The 11651-nt window shown below is 43.3% G+C and overlaps 1 protein-coding gene across 10 annotated transcripts in view; it reads right to left on the minus strand.

Annotated features, from left to right (window-relative positions):
* Positions 1–11651, minus strand: part of LOC109911775 (superoxide dismutase [Cu-Zn]-like) — a 39859-nt gene that overhangs the window by 26478 nt on the left and 1730 nt on the right. For 9 of the 10 annotated variants that reach the window (XM_048603210.1, XM_048603209.1, XM_048603205.1 and 6 more), the window contains one exon: positions 5350–5443. In XM_048603210.1, the coding sequence (XP_048459167.1) occupies positions 5350–5443 (94 nt within the window). Of the gene's footprint in view, positions 1–5349; positions 5444–8674; positions 11521–11651 lie in introns of those variants that run through there. The other variant, XM_048603208.1, reaches the window with a different exon arrangement.

Genomic DNA, 11651 nt, shown 5'->3' on the forward strand with positions numbered 1-11651 from the left:
ACCTCCATTTTTGCAGCAGCAGCGGGAGCAGTGAGAGCGAGGACCAGGGGGCTGCTGGGAAGGTAAGTTAATCCTTTAAAAACTTACCTCGTGAATATGCGGAGCTTATGCTGAGCAGGAGCGGACATGGAACGGCTGAATAGGTGAGGTAATATATTTGGGTGGTTGCTTTACCCAAAACACTACTAAGGTAGTGTCTCCCACCCATCCTCCTCCTCTAACCAAAAAAAGGTTCTGAGCGCCGATTTGGTAAGGTTACTAGTTTTTTTTTTCAGAATTCAGAACAGTGGGAATGGATGTTAGGGCAGTTGCATGCTCCTCCTGTAGAATGTGGGAGGTAAGGGTCACCACTAGTGTCCCCACTGACTTCATCTGCGGGAAGTGCACCCAACTCCAGCTCCTCGGAAATCGCGTTAGGGAACTGGAGCTGGAGCTGGATGAACTTTGGATCATTCGGGAGGCTGAGGGGGTAATTGAGAGGAGTTACAGGGAGGTAGTCACACCTCAGGTACAGGAAAAAGGTAGATGGGTTACAGTCAGGGGACGGAAAGGGAACAGGCAGACAGTGCAGGGATCTCCTGTGGCCGTTCCCCTCAATAACAAGTATACCGTTTTGGATACTGTTGGGGTGGGGTTGGGGGGGGAGAAGACTTACCAGGGTAAGCCATGGGGTACAGGTCTCTGGTACAGAGTCTGTCTCTGTTGCTCAGAAGGGAAGGCAGGGAGAGGAGGAGAGGATTAATCATTGGGGACTCCATAGTTAGGGGGACAGATAGGAGATTCTGTGGGAACGAGAGAGACTCGCGGTTGGTGTGTTGCCCCCCAGGTGCCAGGGTCCATGATGTCTCGGATCGTGTTTTCGGGATCCTTAAGGGGGAGGGGGAGCAGCCCCAAGTCGTGGTCCACATAGGCACCAACGACATAGGTAGGAAAAGGGATGGGGATGTAAGGCAGAAATTCAAGGAGCTAGGGTGGAAGCTTAGAGCTAGAACAAACAGAGTTGTTATCTCTGGTTTGTTACCCGTGCCACGTGCTAGCGAGGCGAGGAATAGGGAGAGAGAGTTGAACACATGGCTACAGGGATGGTGCAGAAGGGAGGGATTCAGATATCTGGATAATTGGGGCTCATTCTGGGGTAGGTGGGACCTCTACAAACGGGATGGTCTACACCTGAACCAGAGGGGTACCAATATCCTTGGGGGGAAATTTGCTAATGCTCTTCGGGAGGGGTTTAAACTAATTCAGCAGGGGGATGGGAACCCGAATTGTAGCTCCAGTGTACAGGAGGTTGAGAGTAGTGAGGTCATGAATAAGGTTTCAAGGTCACAGGAGTGTACCAGCAGGCAGGAAGGTGGTTTGAAGTGTGTCTACTTCAACGCTAGGAGCATCCGGAATAAGGTGGGTGAACTTGCAGCATGGGTTGGTACCTGGGACTTCAACGTTGTGGCCATTTCGGAGACATGGATAGAGCAGGGACAGGAATGGTTGTTGCAGGTTCCGGGGTTTAGATGCTTCAGGAAGATCAGGGAAGGTGGTAAAAGAGGGGGAGGTGTGGCATTGTTAGTCAAGGACAGTATTACGGTGGCAGCAAGGACGTTTGATGAGGACTTGTCTACTGAGGTAGTATGGGCTGAGGTTAGAAACAGGAAAGGAGGTCTCCCTGTTGGGAGTTTTCTATAGGCCTCCGAAAAGTTCCAGAGATGTATGCGGGACTTTAACTTTCCAAATATTGACTGGAAACACTATAGTTCGAGTACTTTAGATAGGTCAGTTTTTGTCCAATGTGTGCAGGAGGGTTTCCTGACACAGTATGTAGATAGGCCAACAACAGGCTAGGCCACATTGGATTTGGTACTGGATAATGAACCAGGCCAGGTGTTAGATTTGGAGGTAGGTGAGCACTCTGGTGATAGTGACCACAATTCGGTTACGTTTACTTTAGCGATGGAAAGGGGTAGGTTTATACCACAGGGCAAGAGTTATAGCTGGGGGAAAGGCAATTATGAGGCCATTAGGCAAGATTTAAGATGCATAGGATGGAGAAGGAAACTGAAGGGGCTGGGCACAATTGAAATGTGGAGCTTGTTCAAGGAACAGCTACTGCGTGTCCTTGATAAGTATGTACCTGTCAGGCAGGGATGAAGCGGTCGAACGAGGGAACTATGGTTTACTGAAGAAGTTGAATCTCTTGTCAAGAGGAAGGAGGAGGCTTATGTAAAGATGAGGCGTGAAGGCTCAGTTAGGGCGCTTGAGAGTTAGCCAGGAAGGACATAAAGAGAGCTAAGAAGAACCAGTAGGGGACATGAGAAGTCTTTAGCAGGTAGGATCAAGGAAAACCCTAAAGCTTTCTATAGGTATGTCAGGAATAAAAGAATGACTACAGTAAGATTAGGGCCAGTCAAGGACAGTAGTGGGAAGTTGTGCGTGGAGTCTGAAGAGATAGGAGAGGCGCTAAATGAATATTTTTTGTCAGTATTCACACAGGAAAAGGACAAAGACAATGTTGTTGAGGAGAATACTGAGATACAGGCTATTAGACTAGACGGGATTGAGGTTCGTAAGGAGGAGGTGTTAGCAATTCTGGAAAGTGTGAAAATAGATAAGTCCCCTGGGCCGGATGGGATTTATCCTAGGATTCTCTGGGAAGCTAGGGAGGAGATTGCAGAGGCTTTGGCTTTGATCTTTATGTCGTCATTGTCTACAGGAATAGTGCCAGAAGACTGGAGACTAGCAAATGTTGTCCCCTTGTTCAAGAAGGGGAGTAGAGACAACCCTGGTAATTATAGACCAGTGAGCCTTACTTCGGTTGTGGGTAAAGTGTTGGAAAGGATTATAAGAGATAGGATTTATAATCATCTATGAAGGAATAATTTGATTAGGGATAGTCAACACGGTTTTGTGAAGGGTAGGTCGTGCCTCACAAACCTTATTGAGTTCTTTGAGAAGGTGACCAAACAGGTGGATGAGGGTAAAGTGGTTGATGTGGTCTATATGGATTTCAGTGAAGCGTTTGATAAGGTTCCCCACGGTAGGCTATTGCAGAAAATACAGAGGCATGGGATTGAGGGTGATTTAGCTGTTTGGATCAGAAATTGGCTAACTGTAAGAAGACAGAGGGTGGTGGTTGATGGGAAATGTTCATCCTGGAGTTCAGTTACTAGTGGTGTACCGCAAGGATCTGTTTTGGGGCCACTGCTGTTTGTCATTTTTATAAATGACCTGGATGAGGGCGTAGAAGGATGGGTTAGTAAATTTACGGATGACACTAAAGTCAGTGGAGTTGTGGATAGTGCGGAATGATGTTGCAGGTTACAGAGGGACATAGATAAGCTGCAGAGCTGGGCTGAGAGGTGGCAAATGGAGTTTAATGCCGAAAAGTGTGAGGTGATTCACTTTGGAAGGAGTAACAGGAATACAGAGTACTGGGCTAATGGTAAGATTCTTGGTAGTGTGGATGAGCAGAGAGATCTCGGTGTCCATGTGCATAGATCACTGAAAGTTGCCACTCAGGTTGATAGCGTTGTTAAGAAGGTGTATGGCGTGTTAGGTTTTATTGGTAGAGGGATTGAGTTTTGGAGCCATGAGGTCATGCTGCAGCTGTACAAAACTCTGGTGCGGCAGCACTTGGAGTATTGCGTACAGTTCTGGTCACCGCATTATAGGAAGGATGTGGAAGCATTGGAAAGCAGAGGAGATTTACCAGGATGTTGCCTGGTATGGAGGGAAGGTCTTATGAGGAAAGGCTGAGGGACTTGAGGCTGTTTTTGTTAGAGAGAAGAAGGTTAAGAGGTGACTTAATAGAGACATACAAGATGATCAGAGGATTAGATAGGGTGGCCAGCGAGAGCCTTTTTCCTCGGATGGTGATGGCTAGGATGAGGGGACATAGCTTTAAATTGAGGGGTGATAGATATAGGACAGATGTCAGAGGTAGGTTCTTTACTCAGAGAGTAGTAAGGGTGTGGAATGCCCTGCCTGCAACAGTAGTAGACTCACCAACTTTAAGGGCATTTAAATGGTCATTGGATAAACATATGGATGATAATGGAATAGTGTAGGTTAGATGGGCTTCAGATTGGTTTCACAGGTCGTCGCAACATCAAGGGCCGAAGGGCCTATACTGCGCTGTAATGTTCTATGTTCTAATCTTTTCTTGGGCTTGCCTTGTCGTGCAGATGATGTCCACCGTGCCTATTGTAATTCTGGTAGGTGCTCTTCAGCCAATGGAAATAAATAATTGAGGAGAATCTTTGCGGTGACCGACCCTTTGGCAGACACCAGGGAGACCCCTCTGTTAATATTGCATTTGGTCGTATTTCTTTACTTGAAGATGGTCATAATCAAAGTGTCTCAGAGCTCCACAGGAATGCTCTCCTCCTTCCAGAAAAGAGAGATGAGGTCAGGTATTCAGGGCAAGAATGGAACCACATCATTGTTCCTTCACCATGTTTGGATCAGAATCTTGGAACTCCCTTCCAAAAGGCACTGTGTATTCTCCCAAACCACATGCACTGCAGTGTTGCCGCAAAGCACTTAACTCAAGTGCAATCAGAGCAACAAATGGTAACCTACACAGCAAAGACAATACGAAGTGAAAGAATTTTTTAAAAAAATTCTAGCACTCTTTCTATATCTGATATTGGACTAATCAGCCTACAGTTCCCAATTTTATCTCTTCATTCTTTCTCAACTAGCAGCTTTGTGTTTGCTATCTTCCAGTCCTTGGGAAATGCTTTAGGATATACAGAATTTTGGAAGATTGTAACCAATGCCTCTTAGTTCTGAAGTTACCTCTTTTAAAACCTTACGATGAAGGTCATCAGATCCAACTTATTGTTACGAATTCACAATAATTTTTCCAGTACTATTTCTTTGATGGCTGTACGTCTGTTCGTAGTGCATCTGCCTCAAAACCAGAAGCACTGGGTTCGATTTCCAATCCAGGATTTATTGACCACAGAGCACTCATGACACAGTTAAAACAAATTGATAATCTGCTAATTCTTCCAACACTTCATTGTTGTACTTCAAAAAAAGGGAAAAAAAAAAAAAGAGAAATAAAATGAACAAATCAATTTCATTCTCACTTGACCTGTGGTTTCCCCTTATTTTTGGAATGCTTTTTATGCCAGGAACGCTGGCCAATTCCACTTCTGCACACTTCTCCTCCAAAAAATTCAGAGATGCAGATGACAGTTAGAGCACCTTAGCACTGAAAACTGTAAGTAGAGTTTTTATTTCCAACTGTAACATCTCTCCCCAGAAGCATTTCATTTTCTCAGATTTACTTCACTTGCATGAATTACTTCACAGGTCACTTGGAAACAGCAGATACTGTACGGTACACACCATTAGTAATGTTGCCCAAAGAACAAACGTAAAGTCCATGTTTTCCTGGTTCCAATCCCTCAATAGTTCCTTGTACAAACACTTCTTCAGTTTCCTACAAGATTAAAAAAAAAACAGATTCATACAATTAAACATGGATCTTCATGGAAGGATATGTGGTGTTAAAGTGAACAGTTAGAAATATGATTGTTAGAAATGGTTTAGTTAGACATATAGCTGCTTTTTGTGATAGAGAGAAATGGAGATATAAAGGTCAGCTTTCACACTCACTATTCAAATTAGGTCAATTAAGCTTTTCCTGTACAGAATCCAATTCTTATAGGTGGCAATTCAAGGGCTAACTTACTCTGCCATTTCTCATCAACCCTGCAATTTATTTTTGGTATTCTTGGTCTCGTTGGTATTCTTGGTCTCCATCAAATACCAGCATGCCCTCACACTCTCAATTAAGACCATCAAAAGAACCAACAGGCGTGTTGAAAATAAGTCAGAAGCACTAATTGGTGTCTTCTGCAAATCAACATAGTTTTTGTTTAAAAGTTGCACTTTAAATTGCCAATGGGAAGTCCTACAAGTGGGAGGCATGCTCATCAATGAGATCAGCTGTGTAGCCTGTCAGTCAAATATTAACAAGATTTGGCCATAACATCATTTAGGCCTCTCATCAGTGATTACAGGTGCCTGACAAATTCTAAATTCTCTTTTCCTGTCTATAACTGTAACCACATCATATTTTTCAGTAGTGCTTCTTATATCAAGAAGTAAAATTAATTCTGTCTCAAGGAACATTTATAATTAAAAACCATGTCAACATTATGTCGATAGGCAAATTTTTAAACCGGTCTAAATGTAGTCTTCAGATACGCCTATCAAGTGGTTGTATGGCATGAGTCTTTCAATTCTGCTTCCTAAATCCACAGCCATTTCCAACTATCCCATAATTTCTTTTCCATTAATCCACTGTTTAATATCCAACTTTTCTTACTGTTTCCAGATCTCCCATTACCTTAACCACATAATTTTGTCCCATGGACAATCCAAAACCCACTTACCATTTATTTCCTTAAATGTTACATAGCTGACCTTAAGCAAACCACTTGTCGTTTCACCTAAAATTGTGATACCTACTTTCTGTACATCATTGATTTCTCAAACCAAATCTTTATTACACAACCTCCGACCCTGCAACACACCCTCATGTTTTCTGGGAATTTTCTTTACGGTATTAGAAACATCACTGGATTTTTAAAGAAAGAAGCAATTAAAAACTAATGTTATTATGCAAATATGTAAATGAAATGATCAAGTGGAAAAGCCATAAATTTTAAATTTTAAAACTTACATTTATAGTCAACTGATATGATGATTGGTTATTATTGTGACCAATGGAAAAATTCAGGCCACATTACAGGAAAACGTTCTACACAAGATACAGCACAGTCAATAACTCACTGGTGAAAAAGCTACAAAAACCATGTATTTTTTTGAAACCTATTTTCTATATAAAAAATTTGAACACTTGCTTCCAAAACAGCAAAGGTAAATACATATAAGATTAAAGGGCATGACATGGTAAATGCTGACCATGTTTCCCCTCATGGCACAGTCTAGGACCAGAGGGCATGGTTAGTCTCAAAATCAAGGACTGCCAATTCAAGACAGAGATGAGGAGAAATTTCTTCATTCAGAAGTTGCGAAAGAACTTGCCACAGATAGGCATGGATGCAGAAACCTTTGGTATTTTTAAAGCTAAGACAGACAGATAGATTTTTGATCATTAGGGGAATCAAGAGTTATGGGGAAAGGACAGGAAAGTAGACAAGTAAGGTTGGATCAGCCATAATACAGAATGGGGGAGCAGCCTTGAAGAACAGAATGGCCTATTCCTGTTCATCTTATGGTTTTAAAATATAGTTAAAATTGCAATAAGGCTGGGTTTCTTTTCCTTAACGCTAGAACTGATTAAAAAAATGACACATTAAGTCACAGCTAATGCCATTTCCCTGGCCATACACCTATCCCTGAAACATCTGGATAACAAGGACACCAACGTCAGACTCATTTATTTTAGCTTTGCCTTCAACACCATAATTCCAACAAAACTCATCTCCAAACTCAGACCTAGGACTCTGCTTGCCTCTCTGCAACTGGATGCTCGACTTCCTGACTCACAGACCACAATCAGTAAAGATAGGCAACAACACCTCCTCCACAATAGTCTTCTTCAATAGAAGTGCCCCTCTAGGCTGCGCACTTAGCCCCTTACTATACACCGTACATGTGCTTGGTTGGCTTGCCGAGCTGGTTCGCTGTTCCGCAGACGTTTCATTACCTTGCTGGGGAACATCATCAGTGCAGCCTCCGATGAAGCACTGTTGTGTTTACCTGCCTGTTATTTAAACACTGGTGTCCGTTGAACAGGATTACCTCACTTCTGGTTTACCTTCGCAATGGAGTGCACATGGGGTCTAGCTCTGTGTTTATTGATGGCTTTCTTAGTGGAGTACCAGACTTCTAGGAATTCCCGTGCTTGTCTCTGCTTTGCCTGTCCCAGGATCCTGGTGTTGTCCCAATCGAATTGGTGGCTCTCCTTATCCATGTGGATGGAGAGGAGTGAGTATTAGTCATGTTTTGTTGCCAACTGACGTTCATGTCCCCTGTGGTTAATTTCCTTCCTATTTGTCCAATGTAGTGTTTGTTGCAGTCTTTGCGAGAATCTTTTATATGACATTGGTCCTGTCCATAGTGGGTAGTGGGTCTTTGGTCCAGGTGAGCAGTTGGCGTAGGGTTGATGTTGGTTTGTGTGCTACTCTGATGCCCAGTGGTCATAGGAGTCTTGATCAGCTCAAATCTGTTCCTGATGTAAGGTAGTGTGGTGAGTGTGTCGGGGCATGTAATATCTTCCTGTTGTTGTGCATGTGATAGACATCTTCTGACCCAGTTTTTCAGGTATCCATTGCCTTTGAATACTTGGAAGAGGTACTCTTCTTCTTGGTGTAGCTCCATGCTGCTGCAGTGTGTTGTTGCCCGTTTAAATAATGTTCTCACGCAACTTCATTTGACAGTGTTTGGGTGGTTGCTGTAGCAAAACAATACTTTCCCCTGTATCTTGATACATGCAACAATAATAAATCAAATCAATTCAAATATGGTCAGCAGAGCTGACACTCCATCATTGCTTAGCACTCAATGCATTGTCGTCCTGAATTCCCCACTATCAACATTCTGGGGTTACCACTGTCCAGAAACTGAAATGAACTAACCATATAAATATTGTGGCTATGAGAACAGGTCAGAGGCTAGAATCCCGCAATGAGTAACATACCTCCAGATTCCCCAAAGACTGCCTAAAATACACCACTCCACAGGCCGGCATTCCATCACCCTTTATTTACAAATGCATAGTCTTTGACAATAGCACTCCCTCTCACTGAGTCAAGCACGCAGAGCCCCAATATCCTGGACATTCACCCCTTTAGGTCACTAGATCTCCCTGATTGGGGCTGTTAATCTGGGCCAATCAGGAAACATATATTTTATGATGTTCAGCTGGCTGACCTCGTTATAATCACTACATCCCTCCCCCTCTAAGTCCACAGACACAAGGTCTCCTGGAGTGTTTTTTTAATACTGAGTCAGATTCCTCCAACTCAGAATCCAACACAGGAGGGGTATAATGAATGGGAGCTTGCCCCTTGCACACCTGATACGCTGTCACTCCCTTCTTCAGGGGCCAGAAGTGTTGAGGAGGCAACCTCTGTCATGTCCATCTCTGATGCACAGCACTCAATAGTATTTGATGAAGAACGTGAATCAAGGAGTGCCTTAAGTATTTTTGAAGGCTTCGAGGGGCAGGGCAAGTTTTGCTTCCATATTGTCTGCAAATTTGCAGCTTTTAAATGGTCCGCATGCTTATTCAGAACAGTTGCACCAAATGTTATAAGTCACTAGTCTTGATCTCGTGTCGATCTTGTTTCTTACCCATGTGGGGCCATATTTTACATCAAACTTCATCCACTGTCTCCAGCCATCTTTCTTGCTTGGTGGAGTCTTGCATCTGGCACTGGCGTTCCTTAAGCCATTTCACCTTCAACCAGGTCTGGGAAGATCAGATTAGCCTGGTGTAAAGTCTTCTATCCATTAGTGATATACCAGTGCTATCCATGTAGTTGCATGTGGGGTGGTTCAATGACCAAACAAGAAACGTGACAACTTGGTATCTAGTGAAGCTATAGGCTGTTTCTTCAGTACAACCTTCAAGATTGGTACCACTTTTTCTGCCAGGATATTAGATAATAGGTGGTATGGAGATGGCCTAATATGTCGAATCCCATTCAACTTTAAGACGTAACTAAACTCCCTGCTGATAAACAATGGCCAGTTGCCTTGATCAAAACATCCAGGAATCTGTGACACAAATGATGTGTGTAGTTTTTCTATCATTATCCCCATATCTGACAAGGGGATTCAATGCATGCCCAACTACGTTGAATGGGCACCTACAATAACTAAAAACAATGAATCCATGAAAGAACTACATAGTCAACATGTAACTGCATATAAGATTTACCCCACCATTCCCATGGATGTGGAGAACCTGATGGCAGTACTTTTTGTCCTTGTTGACACTCTGGGTGCTGTCCAACTACACAGACAAGTCTGCATTCAAGCCTGGCCATCAAACATTGCTCCTCACCACCCTCTTCATTTCACAGACCCCTGGATGGCCCTGGTGGAGGTCAGCCAGAACGTGATAACTACCTCTGCTCAGGACAATTGCTCTCACTACCCATAACAATATGCCAATCTCTACCAACAGCTGGTCTCTCTGTGTCCATGAGAGTTTGAATTCTAGTTGTGACAGCCCCATTAATACTTGTTTCAGTTATGAAAGTACTGGATCTTTTGGCATTCAAAGTCTGATATTGTCAGCCGTGACTGGAAGTATGCCCAGATAATTTAGTACCATTACAAATTTTTCCAATGATGTATCTGCTTACAAAAGGCAGATCCACATTGGCTACTCAGCCTCCCAGACAGTATTCTCACCTGTAGTCATAAGCACTTAGTATTAGAGCCCACCGCTGAAAGTGGCCTGAAGATTATAGGCAACACTGCCTTGTCCTCTTTACGCAGACGAAGTCAGGGTTTGTGGTCCGTGATCGTCACAAATTTTCATCCATTGAGGTATTGGTAGAACTTCCTGACTCAACATATGACTGCCAATCCCTCTTTATAATCTGGCCGCATTTATGCTCTGCATTAGCCAAAGTCCTGGATGCATACGTTATTGGGTGTTCCTCTCATTTGGGCCACCGATGAGCTAATACAACAGTGCTGCCTTACAGGTAGGCATCACACGTGAACACCAGACCTTTCTTTGGATCAGAGTGTGCCAAACACGTTACAGGATGGTAACAGTTTCTTTACTTCATCGAAAGCGAGGATTTCTGTATGTGATCATTTCCAAGACTAACCCATTTTTACATGTTGATACAAAGGTGCCAAGTGGATGCCAGGTTAAATATGAACTTTCTATAATAATTTATCAGCCCAAGAAATGACCTAAACTCTTGTACAGACGAGAGAGAGCTAAGGCACCTTTAATCTCACTCGCTTTATCTTCCAACAAGTGTAACCCAGTCTTGTCCACTCTGTAGGTCACATGGGAGGCCTGGGATACACATTTTCCCTTCGTAGGTGTATGCTTCCCTTCGAAAAATGCCCTAGGACTGCATCCAAGTTCTCTAAGTACTCCTTATATCAGTTCTTCTTGTTATTAGGACATCATCCAGGTAAATGGCAACACGAAGTTGACCTTGGAAAATGTTCTTCATCATTCGCTAAACAGGCTGATGACACCACAAATGACAGTCTCATATATTGGTACAAGTCCTTATTAGGTATTAATTGGAACATACTTCTGGGAATCCTGGTCTAAATGTAACTGCAAATAAGCATGGCTCATGTCTAGCTTTGCATATAAATCCTCTATTCAAGGGACTGGGTACTTATCCAGCTACAAAAAGCAACTTACATTTGTTTGAAATCTCCACTAAGGTGAACTGACCCACTGGGCTTCAAAATTGGTATGATTGGTGCTGCCCATTCCACAAACTTGACTGGTATGAAGGTTCCTTCACTTTCCAGCCTACTGCCACTACTTTTGCCCATAAGGCAAATGGCACTGGGCAGGCCTTGCAGAATTATGGAATAGCTTCCTGGTCAACATGCATGGTGGCCTTAGCTCCTCTGGTAGTCCTTAGACCTTCCTGAAACACTTCCGAGTATTTAATTAGGAC

Source organism: Rhincodon typus, chromosome 11 (genome assembly GCF_021869965.1).
Source record: "Rhincodon typus isolate 14 chromosome 11, sRhiTyp1.1, whole genome shotgun sequence".
Classification (NCBI taxonomy): domain Eukaryota; kingdom Metazoa; phylum Chordata; class Chondrichthyes; order Orectolobiformes; family Rhincodontidae; genus Rhincodon; species Rhincodon typus.